The sequence below is a fragment of the Drosophila ananassae genome, chromosome XR (assembly GCF_017639315.1).
Source record: "Drosophila ananassae strain 14024-0371.13 chromosome XR, ASM1763931v2, whole genome shotgun sequence".
Classification (NCBI taxonomy): domain Eukaryota; kingdom Metazoa; phylum Arthropoda; class Insecta; order Diptera; family Drosophilidae; genus Drosophila; species Drosophila ananassae.
This window is the reverse complement of record NC_057932.1, coordinates 251,590-271,905: the sequence shown is the minus strand read 5'-3', so window position 1 is coordinate 271,905 and position 20,316 is coordinate 251,590. Positions and strand designations below refer to the sequence as shown.

Sequence of the window (20,316 nt, the reverse complement as noted above, 5' to 3'; positions counted from 1 at the left end):
GCAAACGGCGAAGTAGAAAATATGAATAAAGCCCTAGTCAAGCGTATTAAGATAGCCCATATGCACAAAAAGGACCTTAAAGATGAAGTCCGAACTTTTGCACTCATGTACAATGTCACGCCTCATGGGACGACAGGGGCGCCTCCAACAGAATTAATGTTCAACCGAATTATTCGCGATAAGATCCCGGGTATACAGGATTTAGTAGGAGAGTTTGCCGATTCAGCAGAAAAGGATAGAGATTGCGTAAATAAAGAGAAAGGTAGGGAAATGGCAGACAAAAGAAGGGGAGCAAAGGAAGTAAACGTAAACGTTGGAGACAAAGTGGTCCTTAAGAATGTAGTTTTTCCACACAAACTAACACCTAACTTCGACACCACAGAATATGAGGTGGTGAAAAGGACAGGTGATCTAGTTCAAGTAGTAGGGGAAGGCAGAACGCTGATGAGGAACGTTAGTCACCTTAAGAAGGTCCCCAAAGCAAAAGAATCACCCGAGGACATCGATACGAACTCCGTGACAGATCCTGCTGCGGACCAGGTTTCAGTTTCAGTACCAACCAAGCAGCAAACCCCTGGAAGGAAGGACGAATCTAACCCGGAGGGATTAAAACTGAAGCTCGTGAGGAAGGAAGGGATGTGGGAACCGGCAGCGAGATGCTAAGCCAGCATTAATATCTTTCAAGAGATCGGCGCTCTCCTCTCTATGACTCTCTCTCTATTCTTAGTTGTATCGAGTTTAGTTTTAAGTTGGCACTCGTGGCGATCAGAGAATGCAAATAAAGAACATTGTAAAAAGCCTAATTGTGCGTGTAAATTAATGGAAGCGGTGCGGTGTTACAGAAATAAACACCGATTGTTTATAGAAAGCTTATTGCAAATTTTACAAAAACGTAGTGCGCACAAAAAAAACACGTCCGTCCGCTTTAAGATAAAGAGAGGAAGTGATAATAACGACGTATTGACGTACGATTCATACGCAGATTTATTCCACGTAAAAAAATTAAATTTTTATAAAGAAATAATAAATTTGGAATCAGATAATATTAAAAGGGCTACAAATTAAAGGTCACAATGGGAAATTAAATATGACATAGAAGTAATCGAACAAATTATATCACAATTAATATCAACAAGATTAAAAAGGGGGATAAATGAGCTGAGCACCGTGTGGAAATTGTAAGCTGGAAATCTGAATCATAATGATTTTATTACAGTTCAGAGTAAAATTAATTAATTAATTGAAAACAACAATAAGCAGTCTATTATTAATTCCAGATTATTTAAAGAAAAAAAATCTCTTTCCGATGATTTTAATGGTAATTAAGTTTGCTACAACTTTTATTTTATTAATTTTTCGATTCGTTGGAAATTTCAGGCGGTAGAGGCTCGAACATGTCAAAAAATTTCACATGTCAAAAAATATACTTTTTTGAATAAATTCAACTGAAAAAATTTACATATCGTCCCACGAAAAAAATAAATTGTGAATATAAGTTATGTTTGAATTATTGTAATCAAAGCTTACACTTTTAAAGCTAAAATAAGCTATTGATGATGAAAATCTATTGAAAATTATGGATTTTATGAATTTTTGAGTAAATTACTCAATTTGAGCATTTTTACTATTCGAACGTTTTTTCTCATTCTCATTCAATGTTATGTATTTTGCTTGCATATAAGCTTTATAAAATATCATTTGTATTATGTATTGTATAACGAAAACGAAAGGCATTTTTTTTTTTTTGCGCGATTCCCACTGCATACGTACAGCCCACCTCCCGTCCAACCGACCGAGGGACGCTGCCGCGTGACGTACGGCTCGAATCGCGGGAATAGATCCGAGATAGTTATGCGAAAAGAAAGGTATCACGAGGAAGAGTGTTGCACAGATAAGGCGGTTAATATAAGCGATTTAAGATTGTTAGTAGAGCAAGGTGATAAGAGACCATTGTAGTCCGAACATAATACCCTGAACGGATCGTGTTGGGCATATGTCGAACTACAATGGCTGAGGAGCAGAGGACGAAAGTTTCTAGTCCTTCTACTAGGAACGTTAAAATTTAAGCGTGTTAGTAAATGCTGGCTGTCAATATTTCCATAAATAAGATTGTATAGAAACATGACACCCAGCATTGTTCTACGGTTTGTTAATGATGGTAAGTTGATTAGTAAAAGTCTACTACGATAAGAGGGGAGGTAAAGATTTGCATCCCAAAGTATTATTTTGAGTGTAAACTAGTGTTATTAACATTTGATCTGCAAAATTTAATTGACACAATCACACTAGCAAATATTGAAGTTTTTAATACCAATATTTTAAGCAATGATAACATATTGGAAATATTAAAGCATGAACAAAAACCAGTAATTATCAATGACTTAATGGACATCTCTGTTTTTAAAATCGCACTGCATAAAGAACTTTTAATAATATATATAAAATAAAATAAAATATATATAATAAAAAACAGATGGGAAATTAGTATTATGCAATCAAGTCGCAAGATGCGAAAATATGTTTTATGAAATGTCTAATTTTAAGAACGAACTCTTTTATAATTATTGCACTTTAAGTAATAAAAAAATTGGTTTTACCCGGTTATTAAATGGTGAGAAATTAACTTTAAAAAAAAAGAGAAAAATGAAGACATCATACAAGATGGTGCCATTCTTATAAATGGGAACAACAACTCCCTTTTAAACGGTTCATTTTTAATAACATTTAATGGTACAACTAAAATTAATAATATCTCATATATTATATATTTGATTTCTCCTATTATAAAATACAAAAATGCCATATTATTTGTAACCAAAAATCTATTAACCAAGAAATTTTTTTATCAGAATTAAGAGATCATTAAAATTAATTTCATATTGAATCGGGACGATCCATTTTAGAAAGGGGAGAGTTATCCAACCCGTAAATCTAGGCCACTTATGGCTTTTATAAACAATATTTTCAAACTCTGCATGTGCCTTTGGGTTTGCCTTTGGCTCTAAGGTCCGATCTCGGTTCCCCAAATTCGGTTAAACAAATCGAAATTAAAAGTAAGCATCAGCTTCCGTTCGAAGCCCAATCAATTGCGCCTTTTGAGTTTCAAGTTCCCACCAAATTGCATCGATCGACATAATTGAATTTCACAATGAGATGCGATAGTTTCATCTTAAGCTTTTAATCTAAACATAAAGTAAAGTTTAAAAGTTCAAAAAGAAAAGCTCATGGCCGAGCCTCTTTGGATCAGATTAAGAATTAAAAAGGATTCCGTATTTGATCGAGACTGCGAACGATTAATAAATTACACAGTGCAACAGTGATTCTGAACTTTTAAAGTGACATAGTAGGAATTGTTTATCTGGTCAAGTATAACACAAAACCGTATATGAAATATTTATAACACCCTCAAAATCTTGATTTATGGTTAAAAAACCGTTTTTCGGGACTTTTTTGCGCAAGAACAAGAATGCTCTTTCTTATACACACTGTTACTCTGGAGCGCTCGCTAGGTTGAATTGACTTTTTTTGGAAAAGCGTTATAACTTCAACAATTTTCATAATTTTTTAATAAAATTTGTCTCGTTTTATTCAGTATTAATGAAACAACATTGATATGTAGCATGAATGACAGAATTTTTGTAAGTTGTACCGAAAAACTGGCGTCAAAATCCGAAAAACAAGAATAAAAGGCGAAAATATCAGTTATTTGTGTTATACTCGACCAGATAAACAATTCCTACTATGTCACTTTAAAAGTTCATTCACTTTTGTTTTTTTTTGTAGCACTGTGTAATCTATGCCGTAGGCTGCTGCCGGACCCGAAATTTTCCCACCAGTTGAGGCCTATCGTTCAACTTCATCATTAAGGGGCAATAGGCAAAACTTAGACACTGCGCGATTGACAGTTTTAGATGCGGTTTTAAAACCCGCCACTTGAGACACTCCATCACGGCCGGGGACTCGATCCATATTTTTCGCCAACGGCCACTTCATAATGTGAGCTGTGGTTACGAATGATCTTCGCTCCACGTGTGAACCGCCCCCACATACAACCCATCCAAGCCGGGTTTCCTACAAGAACGGTAGGCCAGCTGAGAGCTGGATTTTCCCAACACACGGCAGCTCATAAAATCGGCTGGCTTCGATAAGCAAATCGATACGTTGTGACCGAAAAAACTTTGGATCGGCTAAAGTGAGGTTGGCGGGAATATTCCTGCTGGAGACATCCAAGCTGAAACTAGGCTGGAAATCCGTGATGTTGGGGGCTATGACAGCGTTCACAAGGGCCGAATAATCGAAGCAGCGAGAACTTAGAAGCCATGGCCACATCCATAGCCTTCAGATTCCTGCATCGCTGCTCCAAAAATTCAGTCATCGACTTACAAGTAGGGAGTCCGAGGTATTTTCAACCTTTGGACAATGATGTTGCTGGCGATCTGAATTGTCGTCCCCAAATTTATCGAGGCTGGGATTTGGGCATTGAATTTATCTGAAAGCTCTCGAAGGAATGCCACTAAACCACCTTCCAATAGACCTCAGTCCAGAATCCCGTTCACATGAGCATGAAATATTAACCGACGGGTATTAAATCGGTTTTCCAAGAGATGCCACGCGACATCATAATTCTCCTCGGAGATTTCAAAGGAACGAACTGGATCTAAGGCTGAGTCCCGAAGACAAGATCGCAACCTCTGCAGGTTTTCCACCTTACTTATGTGAGGATTGCGGTCTGCAGCCCACAATTGTTGAGAAAGCCGAGTGAAACTCAGCCCACTCCGAATGTTCTCCGCTGAAAGTAGGAAGGGGAAGAGGATGCGAGGTTTGGAAGTTTCGACCAAACGCTGCGCCCGCCTAAATGCTGGAAACTTCGTTGGCAAGGGTGGAATGGGCCATTCGTGCAGAGCGCAACGACGTCTCGTCCTCGGTTTTGGCATGCATCGATGCTACAAGCTCAGACTCCTCGTGAATTGGCTGAAAGTCCTCGCACATGGCGACCAACTGGCCATGACGCAAGTGGAGCATGGCATCATCCACCTTGGACACTGGCTGGAGGGCTCCTTGGATCCTCTTCAACTCCTGGAGGATACCCTTTGCCTTATATTTTAAGCTCCAAGCTGTAGTGCTCCTGTGACTGTGCCGCTGGAGTTCATCGTCACTATAATTGAACTATAAACAATCAAGTAAAGAAACGCAGTAAATAATTCTGACGCCAAAGCTATATTGATTATAATTTATTTGTTTGTATTTAGTTATAACCGCGCGCAGCGAACAAGATTTAACTGTGCGCTCAGAACCGTACATTGAGTTGTGGAATGTATATATATATGGAATGCTTATGCGCGGCGAATGCACTTGAAAGTGGAACGTATGTATGTATGTATGCTATAAAGTAGCATACACGTTATGTCATTTTTAAACAGTTACGCCTTTTGCTGCGTTGCCTAACAGATTAATTAGAGTTTGGGTGGAAAATATAAGTACCGGGAATTATAAAGTCTGGAAACTGTTATATGATTGATCGAAAATTATACATTTTTGGTATATTTAAATACAAAAGGTTAGATTTAGATTGTGTATTCAATATAAAATGTGTGTGTTAGATTAAAACATCAATTCCTCAACATATTTTTGCAAATATACGACAATGTATTAGGAAATTTATAAAATGTTTTTTCCGGGACCGTAAATAATGATTATGGTTATTATTTATACCCTTGCAGAGGGTATTATCTCAAGGACTATCTCCACGTTCAATATAAATAAGATCAAATGAGCCAATTTTGAAAAATAATTTTTTTCTTAAAAAAAAATTTATTTTTAGTGTATTTTTTTGTTTACTATTAAGACGTCTGGTCTTAAAGAAAGTGAAATAGATATTTAAAAACCCTTTTCAACGGTGTAAATCACGTTTTAATATATTTCTTGATTATAAAAGGTATATCAAAAAGTTTTAGAACAAAAGTTACTCATATAAAAGGAACAAACATCTCCAATTTTTTCAGGGTTGCCAAGAAAAAAATAGTGCAAACAGACAACCAGACAAACCGACACACAGGCTTCATTTTGAAGAAGAAGAAAAATCGAATTTTTTGAATAACTTCTGAAAGAAATGTCGGATCGGGTCGGTTGAGAATCGACGCGTATTTAACATTAGAAGGCGAATATATAAAAATATTCTATCGACTAGAATGTGTCCACCAGCCCCACTTTAGTTATTCAAATTTTTTTTACTTTCACCCCAATTTCTCTCAAAGCAAATAACTTTTGGAAAATGTTTGGACAAAATTATCTTATTAAAACAATACCTATCGATTGGTATATAATTCATTTAGATCGGTTGCTAACAGAAAATTTTTAATTCGGCTATATATAGAGTCTCCTCGCGCACGCCAAGGCATGCAGGTCGTCACCTCGTGGACTGCCGTCCACAGTGATTAATAAAAATAAAAAAGTTGCTAAAGTCCCAAACTATTATCTTCGAAAATTCCAAAGTTGTGCCATTTTCGATGGTGGACTTATATGGGTGGTAGAAGATACAGTGAACCAATCTTGGCTCGGTCGACTTATATACTGCGTGCAAAATAAAGAAGGATATGTGTAAAGTGTAAATTCGATAACTTTAAAACTGAGAGACTAGTTCGGGCAGAAAAAAATAGGCAGACTGATAGACGGACATGTTGGTATCGGCATAAGAGGTGATCCTGATCAAAAATGTATATCGTTTATGGGGTCCTTTACTGAATTGCACACTTTTGACCAAAATTATAATGCCCCCTGCAAAGGTATATGTATGTTGGGCTAAGCAGCCACCAGATAAGCCGATTAGAATATTGATAATTTTTTTAGCTGCAGCGGCATTTAATCTTCTCTTTTGTCTCTCAGTTTCGCAAGCACTTTGTTGTCATTTGTAGCGCATGCGCTTTTGGGATGCGCTTTTGGAAGAGCTTCTGCGCCAAAGCTCTTTTTCTTCTTGCTTATTTTGGAGTTGTTATTGACGGGCCGCTATTTTGTTATATTGCACGGAATTAGATCCAAATAAATTATAAATCGGAATTGAAATTTTTTTAATTTAATCGGCCGCTATCAAAAAGCTGGTAGCGTTACAGTACAAGAACGGTGAAAATTTTGTTTGTAGTCCGTTAGTTAGTTTGTTTAGTTAGTTAGTAATCGACTCGTATTTTAGAGTGATTAGTGATTTATAAATTTAATCAAACGAAAAAAAACTTCAATCCAAACAAAAACTTCCCGATGATAGCTCCAAGTTCAGTTATATGGCATAGAATAGTCGGCCGATCCTTATGAAAATGAAGATAAGATATTATGGCAGGTCCCAACTCTCTATCTTTAAAAACACCAAAGTTTCCGATCAATCAGATCAATCATATGGCAGCTATAGGATATAGTCGACCGATCCCGGCCGTTCGGATACCGTATATACTGCCTGCCAACAAACGAAGGATTTGCAAAGTTTCAACTCAATAGCTTTAAATCTGAAAGACTAATTTCCATAATAACAGAAAGACAGACAGATGGACAGACGGACATGCTCATATTGACTCAGGATGATCCTGATCAAGAATATATATACTTTATGGGGTCGGAGATGTCTCCTTCAAAATTATAGTAAAGTTGAAAGAATTTAATTTATTAATTTACTCTAATAATTTTACTAAAAGAAAATTCACCATAAAATATACACATCCATACTTCATAACACCAAGCTTCACAGGTGGCTGCACAAAATTGATAGCTGCACTTGTAGGACTAAAGATGAGTAAACGAGTTTTGCCATATATAAGCGATGTACCAAAAATTGCATCATCTCAAAGGCTATCTCCACGCGCAATGTAAACAAGATCAAATGAGCCAATTTTGAAAAATATTTTTTTTTTCCCTACAAAAAAAAATTGATTTTCAGTGTATTTTTTTTTTGTCTACCATAAATATGTTTGGTCTTAAAAAAAGTGAAACAGATATTTTAAAAACCATTTCACCGGCGCCCCTTAAGTAGAAGGCGAATAAAGAAATATTCTATCTGGGGACTAAAATGTCCCCAAGCCCCAATTTAGTGATTCTAAATTTTTTTACTTTCACCCTAATTTCTCCCAAATCGAACGACTTTAGGAAAATGTTTGGACAAAATTATCTTATTAAAACAATACCTTTTGATTGTTGTATAATTTATTCAAATCGGATGCCTACAGAAAATTTTATCAAAAGCCAATCATATAATTTAGCTTTTAATAAAACAGCTATGAAACGCCTAATAACTTAATAAATAATTAATTATTTTTTTGTTAATTGATTAATATTCCATCGATATTACTTTTTTTAAATAGGCAACTCCTCTCGCCAAACATACAACAGAAACATTATCACGTCGGTGGATACCTCGTGGATGGGAATCGACATGTAAGTTTTATGTTTCTAGCCTCACAAACATTTTTTTTACTCTAATAAATAGTCAAATATATTATGGATGCAACAGAAGAATTTGTTCAGTTCAATTCATCTTTTTGTCTCAAGTGAAGGTCAGCGATGCCAAATATTGTAACCTGAATTTGATGTAAGAAATTAACCCTCTAGTACCCAAGACTTCCTCTTGACGGGACACTTTAAATAAGCGTAATTCTCTTACTTCATTATTTTTTCCTTCGAATTCGGGAAAATTTCAAAATTATGTTCGTTGCTAGATTGCGCGACACATATGTATTTTATAACAATTTCTCAATCAAACCTCAATTCTTCCTATGAGCTTAGGCGCATAAGATCTACCAAAGCTCCCAAAAGCGCATTCACTACAAAGAAGAGTAAAACGCGAATCTGGAAGAAGAATGAATTCCAGGTTTTTAATAAATGCAAATTTGGTTTGATTTATATATATAAGCGCAATTTATTTGAACTTTCTGATGCTTTTGTTGACTAAAAATTTGTGCTAGGTTTGAAGGGTTAAAGACCGAACGAAGAGTGAAGTAAATGCAGCGGCGAGGCTCAACTCTTAATGCTGCGGAGCGACCGAGACCGCGAGAAAGCGAGACAAAGATAGCGCATGACGGAAGATGCAGGTGGCCAATCGAATGCACGAAAGCGGGCTATGTGAAAAGGGATATAAAGGGCGAACGAGAGTGGTCGGAGAGATATAACAATGGCGGTAGAACCGAGTGACGTCACGGATGTTCAAATTAATAAATTATTGCCGGCCAGACTTTCCGGAGGCTTCTTGACCCGACAAAGATCTATTCGCTACATCTACAGTGGGCGAACTAATAATGGATATATACAATATTTCTTAGCTAATTCAAGGCCCATCAGACACAATGAACCCAAAAATACTTTTGTTTTTAATTTTTAAGAAGGTGGGAAAAAGAAATCTAACTTCGGACAGAAGCTTACTGCAATGGAGACTTATAATGTAGGAATATATGGTATATATAACACAGTGTTACAAAAATGACAAAAGTGAATGAACTTTTGAAGTGACATAGTAGGAATTGTTCATTGGGTCGAGTATATCACAAAACCATTTTTGAAATATTTCTAACACCCTCAAAATCTTGATTTATGGTTAAAAAACCGTTTTTCGGGACTTGTTTGCGCTTAAAAATTCCTGAACGCGTTTTTTTCAACCGATTTCAAAATTGGTGTTTTTTAATAGTGAAATGTTGTAGCTTTTGAAAAAAAAATTTATCTTCGATTTTGTTAAACAAAAAGAACAACATTTTTACACCTGAAACTGAAGTTTTCGGCTTTTGTTCGTGTTTTTCGGATTTTGATGCCTGTTTTTCGGTACAACTTACAAAAATTCTGTCATTTTTGCCACATATCAATGTTGTCTCATTAATTCTGAATAAAACGAGACAAATTTCATCAAATTTCAAATTTCATTTCAGAATATTTTTTTTTTCGCGCAGGGTCCCACTGCATATTTACAGCCCACCTCCCGTCCAACCGACCGAGAGACGCTGCCGCGTAACGTATCGCGGGAATCGCGGGAATAGATCCGAGGTAGATAAGCGAGGATTAGGAGAATGATATTACGATCTGTGTTGATATCTGTGTTGCACAGATGAGGCGGTTAATATAAGCTATTTAAGATTGTTAGTAGGGCAAAGTGACAAGATGTGGTAGAGACCATTGTAGTCCGAACATAATACCCTGAACGGATCGTGTTGGGCATATGTCGAACTACAATGGCTGAGGAGCAGAGGACAAAAGTTTCTGGTCCTTCTACTAGGAATGTTAAAATTTAAGCGTGTTAGTAAATGCTGGCTGTCTATATTTCCATAAATAAGATTATATAAAAACATGACACCCAGCATCGTTCTACGATTTGTTAATGTTGGTAAGTTGATTAGTAAAAGTCTACTACGATAAGAGGGGAGGTAAAGATTTGCATCCCAATTAAGTCCCCTAAGCGCAAAAGTAAGGAAGTTTTTTTGTACAGATTCAATGTGATCTTGGTGTACTCCATATTGAGGACTCCAGACACACGATCCATACTCAAGAATCGGACGGACCAGTGATGTATATAACGTTTTAGTTATGTACGGGTCATTAAATTCTTTTGACCATCTTTTAATAAAACCAAGCACACCCATAGCTTTATTAACCATGGTAGATACATGGTCGGTAAATTTAAGTTTCAAATCTAATAGGACACCTAGATCGTCAACCTGAGTTAATCGTTCTAAGGTGTTCCAATAGAGAAAGTACATAGCCTGACGAGGACTAGATAGATAAAGTTAAATGAGTTTACATTTCGATCCATTAAGCTTTAGGTTATTTTCTAAACACAAATTTTGAAATTTATACAAATGGGATTGATGTCTAGTCTGGGCGCTAGTGAATTTATTCTGAAGACAAAGCTTAACCTCATCAGCGTACATATGTACAAGCGAATTAGTTAAGGCAAGGGGAAAGTCTTTAAAAAACAGTGTAAAAAGTATGGGTTCAAGATGACTTTCTTGGGGCACCCCAGATGTGGCGCGGACTAAACGCGAGGTAACATCTTTAAAGAAGACAAGTTGGGTTCTTCCAAATAAGTAGCTCGAAATTCAGGTAAGAAGATCAGTTGGGAATCCCAAAAGACTGAGTTTACTTTACTGAAGTCAGTGTAAATGACGTCTGTTTTTAAGCCATTCCGGAACACATTCCTTCCACATAAGAGGAAAGATCGAAGTTTCCAGCGATAGATTAAAGAGTTTAAGGAGCGGTTTGGACAGAGCCTCGACGCAGTTCTTCAAAACACAGCCTGTTACTCCATCAGAGCCTGGCGAATTCACGGGTTTGATCTTAAGAAGATCCGATAACACACCACTTCGATGGAAAGATGTGCAAAAGAAAGGGTTGACTGATTGGATATTATAAGTGTACGGCTGAGCTGGACTGCTGCTGGGTAAATAAGTTATTAGAAAATACTGTGCAAAGATATCGGTCATTTTCTGATCAGTGTTCGTATATGAGTTCTCAAACGTAGGCAGAGAAGGAAAAGATACATTTTTGCGCTTAGTGTTTAAAAATTTATAAAACTGCTTCGGATCCTGAGTAAACTGAATTCAGCAGCGGCGAATATAACTCCTATAACATTCTGTGTTATGCACGGTGAAATTGGACCGAGCTACTAAGTATCTTGAATAACTAAATGTCAGGCCAGATACTCTATGTTTATTTAAAAGTCTACTCATAATGTTCTTTTAATTTATAAGGTGCCTTTTATATCAAAAAGGTGGTATGTAAGAACAGGTAACATACAAAGATTGACCGGAAAAGTGTTTGGGAAGTGTACTACGTAACCCTCTTGTATTCTGATAGGTAAGTGTTAGTGAAGACAGTAGTTTTTTTAAACTGAGAAAGATGAGGTGAAAGGTTGTTCAGTGGGCGTAACATGTGAAAGTTTAACATGCACAGGTTTATTTTTTTTCATCACCGTACTTGGCTTGGACGAAAATGTTCTCTGGCCAAAAGCTGGCGGAACAAATCCAAATACAATTGTCCAAATACTGTCCGGTCTTATTTCATTTTAATGGTGCTAAAGAGGATGTAAAATTTTGAAAAAACAACGATAATAAATAATAACACAAAAATAAAAAAACGATAAAACAAAAAAGTGGAATTCTCGAGCTCGGCTGGAACCAGGTACCCTTCGCACATCAGCCGAAAACTAGACCCCCTTGGTACATCCCTGATAATGTTTTGCGAAAAAAAGAGCTTGGGTGCATGAGCTCTACCAAAGCTCCCAAAAACGTATGCGCTACAAATAACAGCAAGTTGTATGCAAAACTGGGAGGCGGTCAGACAAGAATAAATTTTGCTACAAGCCGCTGCAGGTAAACATATTATGAATATTTAAAATGTTTTTTTTGGTGGCGGCTTGAACCAACAATATTTAAAACTAACTTTCATTCTTTTTCTTTATTCTTTTCCATATATCATTATTTCTTTATCTTGTCGGCTTGCCCTTAATGAATTACCCTTACCAACACATTGCCTTTTGCAGACCCGGATAATCCATATCATAAAACGCTTGATATGCAAACTAACTTTCACAAGCAGAACAACCTAATCGGTGCATTTGATTGGTCCGATCTTCTGGCATACACCAATATATTTAGTTTAAATATATTTTTATACCCTTGCAGAGGGTATTATAATTTTGGTCAAAAGTGTGCAACACAGTGAAGGAGATATCTTCGACCCTATAAAGTATATATATTATTGATCAGGATCACCTCCTGAGCCGATACTAGTCTCTCAGCTTTAAAGCTATCGAGTTGAAACTTTGCACACATCCTTCTTATGTTTGCAGGCAGTATATAAGTTGGAACGGCCGGGATCGGTTGACTATATCCTATATCGAAAATCCCATAACTTGCGTTTTTTTTTATGTTAGAAAATTGAGACTTTCCACACAAGTTATATGTGGCCAAAATATCTTATGAAATTTCATAAGGACCGGCCGACTATATCCTATAGCTGTCATAGAACGATCGGAATTGGCATAACTTTGTTGTTTTCTAAGTTAGAAAGATGAGACTTGGTACAGATACTTGGTGAGATTGGTATAGATATTTTGGGCAATCTAATCTGTTCTGCCGAATTTGATAAAGATCGACCGACTATATCCTATAGCCGTCATATAACTGAACGACCGGAAATGGCACAACCTTAACTGCAAAGATATTTCAACTTCGGCTCCGCCCGAAGTTAGCTTTCCTTTCTTGTTATACCCTTGCAGAGGGTATTATAATTTTGGTCAAAAGTTTGCAACGCAGTGAAGGAGACATCTCCGACCCTATAAAGTATATATATTCTTGGTGAGGATCACCTCCTAAGTCGATATGAGCATGTCCGTCTGTCCGTTTCTACGCAAACTAGTCTCTCAGTTTTAGAGCTATCGAGTTGAAACTTTGCACCCTTCTTTCCTTTGCAGGCAGTATATAAGTCAATACGGCCGGGATCGGTCGACTATATCCTATAGCTGCCATATAACTGATTGATCGGAAATGCCATAACTTTGGTGTTTTTTTATGTTAGAGAGTTGGGACTTTGTTATATATAAATATATATAATATATATATATAATTATATATTATAATTATATATTATATATAAAAATATAACACATGTTATATTTGACCAAAATATCTTGTGTACAAAATTTCATAAGGATCGGCCGACTATATCCTATAGCTGTCATAGAACGATCGAAATTGGCATAACTTTGGTGATTTTTAAGTTAGAAAGATGGGTATTGGTTTTGTTAATAAATAAGTAATACAATTAAGTATTAACCAGAAACCCTCAATGAATAAATAAAACACACAATAAAGATTTTATAAACCACACGCTCTCAATGCCAGAAACGAAGTGGAGTAAAATGTCAAGAGGACAAGATATCAACAAATAGGCGAGAAACAAGGAACACATTTTTAGTGTGTATACACTTGCTACATCCTTACATTCAAGTGAATATATAGCATAACTGTCTATGTTACTTTTGCATATTTGAATGCGAAAATTTCAATACGCCGCCTCAAAAATTACATTGATTATCACTTCGATTCTTGACATGAGTTTGTGCTTTAATTTTAATTTGTATCTTCATTTCTTTCAAATCTTCATATTTTCATTTAATTCTGGGGATACATTAGGTCCAGCATTTGCTGCAAGAGTTGGGGAAACCCAGTAAAAACCCAACTAGACCAAACAAAAATATTAACATAAGTAACATAAGTTTTAGATTTCAAAATAAGTTCCATAAGTTTGGAATTAATAACAAAAAAAAACTTTTTCTTTTTGTTGAATTACTCAGCAAGTACAAGCTGGCTTCGCAGGGAAATAAACCGTGCAGTTGGTAATGGCTTCGTCAGTATATCGGCTAGTTGCAGATCTGTGGGAATATACTTTACACAAATTAGTTTTCTTTCAATTTGCTCTCTTGTAAAATGATATTTAATGTCTATGTGCTTTGTTCTCTTATGGCAAGTAGGATTATTTGCAATACTTATACAACCCTGGTTGTCTTCAAAAATCTCTATAGGACCATTTAATTTTAGATTAATCTCATTTATTAGTGATTTAAGCCAAAGAGCTTCTCTTACACCTTCAAACAAGGCCATGTATTCAGCTTCAGTAGATGAAGCAGCAACCGACTTTTGCTTCATGGTACTCCATGAAATCAAACAACTTTCAAACATATTAAATAAATACCCAGTGGTACTTCTTCTGTCAGTTTCATTTCCAGCCCAATCGGAATCTACATATCCTGTAAGAAAACTATTCAAATTATTTTTTTTCTTGAATCTAAGTTGAGATTAACAGTTTCCTTCAGATATCTAAGAACTCTCTCAAGGCATCGCCATAGTTCTTTATTGTTGTTATTTGCATACCTGCTTAGAATACTTATTGAAGTACTTAAGTCAGGCCGTGTACATAACATTATGTACATCAAACAACCAACCAAATTTCTACACGGTGCATCACATACTTCTTCCGATTGCAGAGCCGTATAGTCCAACATACTTGGGAGGGGAGTACTAACTGAATTACAATCTTCCATATTAAATTTTCTCAATACTCTTTTAATATATGCTGATTGACTAAAACAAATCTCTCCATCAGATCTGTCAATTTTTATTCCAATAAAGTGTCTAATTTCCCGTAAGTCGGTCATTTGAAACTTATCATGAAGATAAGATTTAAATTTTGACATTGTATCTGATTTATTTGTTGTAATTACTATATCATCCACATATAACAGGATATATGTATATATTTCTCGAAATATCTCCCTTATCCAAAATATAAATACACCTATCAACTCCTAAGTTTTGAAATCCAACATCCTTCAATACACTTTCAAAGACTTCGAACCAACATCTAGCAGCTTTCTTAAGGCCATATATAGCTTTATTAAGCTTACACACTTTCTTCTCATAAGAATGATTCAGGCCTTTTGGAGTATTCATGTAGATTTCATCCTTTAGAGTTCCATTTAAAAATGCGGTTTTTCCATCCATATGATGAACCATTAAATCATGTTGATTTGAAAGTGCCAACAAAAATCTAAAACTGGAAATTCGTACAACTGGTGCAAATGTCTCATCCTAATCAGTCATATATTTTTGAGTGATACCCCGCGCTACAAGTCTAGCTTTGTACTTTACTAAGTTCCCAAACTCATCTTTTTTAATACTAAATACCCATTTGCAATCAACTACGTTTTTATTATCTGGCTTATGCACTAAGGTCCAAGTATTATTTTGAAAATGAGATTTAAGTTCATCCTGTATAGCATTTTCCCAGAAAGATCTGTCCTCACGAAACTTAATCTCTTCAAAGGTATTAGGAATATCATCTAAGCATGTTTGAGTATTCATAAGACATCTTTCTAAAAATCGATATGATAATTTGGGTTAACTTTTAATTCTTTCACTGCGTCTGATTTCTTCTTCCTTTTTATTTTTTGTTAATTTATCACCAGTTTCAACGACTGGATCGGCATTCTCAAGATATGTGGAATTTTCATTGAGTTGCTCATTTAACTCAGAATCAACAGATTCATTATTTTCCACCAAAGGAAAATCCAACTCTTCATTCTCTTTAGTTAAAGATTCATTATTTTGTTCAACAGTATTACTTTGAACATCCGAATCTTTTCCATGTAAATCTTTTGATTTTAGCATGTTTATTTCATCCACCACAACATCTCTTGCTATTATAAATTTCCTCGATTCCTCATTCCATAATTTATAACCATTTGTTATAACATATTGTTATGCCACATCTCAAATGGTGTTTTATTTATCTTTTGCAACTCTACTTGGGGATCTGTTAATTAAATAGGTTGATGTTAAAACAGCCTCACCCCAAAAATGTTTATTAAGTTTAGCACCATTGATCATAGATCGAGCCTTTTCGGTGATAGTTCGTATCATCCGTTCTGATACACCATTCAACTCTGGAGTATGAGGAACCGTTAAATGATAGCTGATGCCTTTTTCAACACAGAAATCACGCATTTCATCAGAAAGATATTCCCTTCCATTATCGATATACAAATTCACAATTTTTAAATTTTTTTGGGTGTTATTGGGCCACAAACATTTTAATGGACAACAAACAAAGGTCGTGTAATATTTTCCTTATTTTTAAATTTTTGAAACTTTAATCTAGATTGCTTGCCATTTATACAAGCCTCGCATAATTCATGATTTAAATCAATATTGCTTAAAATATTAGTATCTTCAAAAAGACTATTTCGCTTTATTTCTAAAAATTTTCCTACGCTTATGTGACCTAATCTTTCATGCCATAATCGATACTCAGCACTATTTGAAATTTAAGACATACATACTTTACTGTTTAATTGAAATTTTATAATAGGTACATTGAACTCACGGATTCCATTAAAAACCAATTTACCATCCTTGGATGCTTTTACACCTCCAGGATTAAATTCAATGGTCATACCTGCATCCTGCATTTTCTTTACCGATAGTAGGTTGTGTTGAATATCCTTGCAATACAAAACGTTTTGCAAGGTGATTTGGTTTCCGCAGCTGGTAATATTGACAACTCCTTTGGCTGTAGCGTAGATAAACTCTCCGCGTTTGGCAATCTCGATGGGCACATTTGATTGCAAATGGTCGTATTTGGAGAACAATGCTGTGTCATTTATTAGGTGGTCTGATGCTCCTGAGTCTAGTATAAACTCAGCCTCGTTTGTATTTGAATTGGAAGTTGCATTTCTCAACATGAAGGCAAAACTACGCTCTGGTTGGGTTGCTGCTGCTGTTGCCATCTGAGCCTGCCCTTCCTTTCTTTTGTTTACGTTAGAATTCTGATTTGGCTGTCTTTTCAAAAAGAAACAATCCTTCTTTAAATGTCCTGGCTTACCACAATGAAAACATTTTGGTTTCGGTTTGAAAATTGGCTTGAACAATTTTTTCTTAAACTTTTGCATTGGATTTTTGTTAAATTTTGCATCTTTGAACTCCTTTTTACCTACTGCTTGCAAGACTTTAATACTCGTATCCTTACTAATATTCCGAAGCTTTATTTCTTGGTCAAGAAGTCGTGTTTTTACAAAAGCCAATGTCAAATTATCTTCTGATAGAGTCTCTATTGCCGTTATAACACCATCATAACTGGGTGGAAGAGTTAGAAGTAAATGGGAAATTTTATCCATATCATCTAATTTTGCTCCTGATGCGATAAGTTCGGTAATGAGGTCATCAAATGAATTAAAATGATTCAGGAGTGAAGTGTCACCTTTTAAATCCATGGCTAAAAGTTTTTTTCGCAGAGATAGTTATGATGCCAAGCTTCTTCCCTCGTAAATTGCATCTAAATTTGCAAAAATCTGCTTAGCAGTGCTCCCACTGTTAGTGAAAGATAGAAATGCATCACTTAGGTATTTTATTATTAAACCTTTTGCATTTCGTTCTGCCTTTTTTATCTCATCAGTCACTTTTTCATGCGTTTCATCTATAACCTTCAGAAGATCGTGCTCTTCCTGCAACGCTCTCATTCTAAACTTCCATATTGAATATTTCTCACCGTCAAACGGTTTAATATTTCTTTTCCCTTTATCCATTGTAAGATTCTATCACACAAAAGCAAATTTCACAGCCACAATTTCCAGCAACTTCTTACAGCAATAACGTTTCTCAACAGTAGCACTATCTTGTAACACCGTCCTGCCGTTACGTGGTGATTTGCGGCTAATTTGTCAAAGCGTTTCCAGAAAAAAAAACTCGCGAATTGATTAAATGTATTTATGTATGCATTACTTATTCACTGTAGTTGTGTCTGGGCCCATAACCTATTGGTTTTGTTAATAAATAAGTAATACAATTAAGGATTAACCAGAAACCCTCAATGGAGGGTTTCTAAAACACACAATAAAGATTTTATAAACCACACGCTCTCAATGCCAGAAACGAAGTGGAGTAAATGTCAAGAGGACAAGATATCAACAAATAGGCGAGAAACAAGGAACACATTTTTAGTGTGTATACACTTGCTACATCCTTACATTCAAGTGAATATATAGCATAACTGTCTATGTTACTTTTGCATATTTGAATACGCAAATTTCAATAATGGGATTTGGTACAGATTCTATTTTGGGAAAAACAATCTGATTTGTCGAATTTTATAAGGATCGGCCGACTATATCCTATAGCTGCCATATAACTGATTGATCGGAAATGCTATAACTTCGTTGTTTTTGAAGTTAGAAAGATGGGAGTTTCAATGGATTCCTCTTTTGGCAAAATAATTCGATATGCCAAATTTTATAAGGTCAACTATATGCGATCCGCTATATATCTTATAATATAAGATGCGAGGCGACACCTAGCGGACTGCGACTCAACTGCAAGGGTATATAAACTTCGGCTCCGCTCGAAGTTAGCTTTCCTTTCTTGTTTTTGGTTGATTTAGTACAGATATAACCTAAATATAATGCTTTTTCCACGTATTCTACGTTTTAAAAGGGCCGAATACTGAGACATCGAGCGGTTTTAAGCGATGTGAGCAATGAGGTGGAAATATGACGGCGTGAGTGCCATTTGCTCGTCAGAATTCCAAAGCAGTACTGGCTGATCAGACGGTCAAAAAATCCAAAAATAAATCGACTGTGATCCATCCTGATGGATTGGCACCACCAACAGTACCGGCTGTCCCGCCATTCAAAAAATGTTCTTGTAATCGTGCTCTGGGGAAAATGAAATACCGTGGTATACGCATACCAATATCTGACACAGGCAAAAGAACTGTAACTAATTTTCCCTTTTCCGCAGAAGAAATTTGGCCAACATGTCGGTTGAAAAACATTCCAAATTTAATGAAGTAGGCGGTCGGATTTACCCCACTTTCCGCAGAAGTAATTTGGCCAACATGTCGGTAAAAAAACATTTAAAATTTAATGAAGTAGGCGGTCGGATTTATCCCACTATTTAGAAGTCGGATTTGCCCCACCACATAATTTTTTATAACAACGCAATTAAAAAAGAAACTATGAAAAAAATGAACCAAACTTATATGCAGTTTGTAGGACTTTATTCAAAGAATCTTTTACCTTTTTTATCCAATCTTTTTGACGAAAAGAAATATCCTGCAGTTAATTATACACAAAAATGAAAGTCAAAATTGTCAAAACAAACTTGTTGCCATTTGACTAATAAAATCCTGTCATGCCATTTTGATTATTTTCGAACACTACCCGACAACACTAATATTAGTTTGCGTAATCCTTCCGATTTTCGATAACAGGGCTTTACCCTACCTTCCCCTATATATATTCTTGAGCAGCATTACCTCCAGAGTCTATATAAGCATGTCCCTCTGTCGGTCTGTCTGTTTCAACGCAAACTAATTTTTTGCAGGTCGGTCGACTATATCCTATATCTTACACATAACTGATTGATCGGAAATGTCATAACCATCGTATTTCTAAACTTGGTACTCGTAGTGTTATTAGGTGGTCTGATGCTCCTGAGTCTAGTATAAACTCAGCATCGTTTGTATTTGAATTGGAAGTTGCATTTCTCAACATGAAGGCAAAACTACGCTCTGGTTGGGTTGCTGCTGCTGTTGCCATCTGAGCCTGCCCTTCCTTTCTTTTGTTTACGTTAGAATTCTGATTTGGCTGTCTTTTCAAAAAGAAACAATCCTTCTTTAAATGTCCTGGCTTACCACAATGAAAACATTTTGGTTTCGGTTTGAAAATTGGCTTGAACAATTTTTTCTTAAACTTTTGCATTGGATTTTTGTTAAATTTTGCATCTTTGAACTCCTTTTTACCTACTG

The 20,316-nt window shown here is 35.8% G+C and overlaps 1 protein-coding gene across 4 annotated transcripts in view; it reads left to right on the top strand.

The window, feature by feature from the left end:
- Positions 1-20,316, top strand: part of LOC6495749 (disintegrin and metalloproteinase domain-containing protein 12) — a 573,836-nt gene that overhangs the window by 312,180 nt on the left and 241,340 nt on the right. For all 4 annotated transcript variants that reach the window (XM_044717324.1, XM_044717323.1, XM_044717322.1 and 1 more), the window contains one exon: positions 8,340-8,412. In XM_044717324.1, the coding sequence (XP_044573259.1) occupies positions 8,340-8,412 (73 nt within the window). The remainder of the gene's footprint in view (positions 1-8,339; positions 8,413-20,316) is intronic.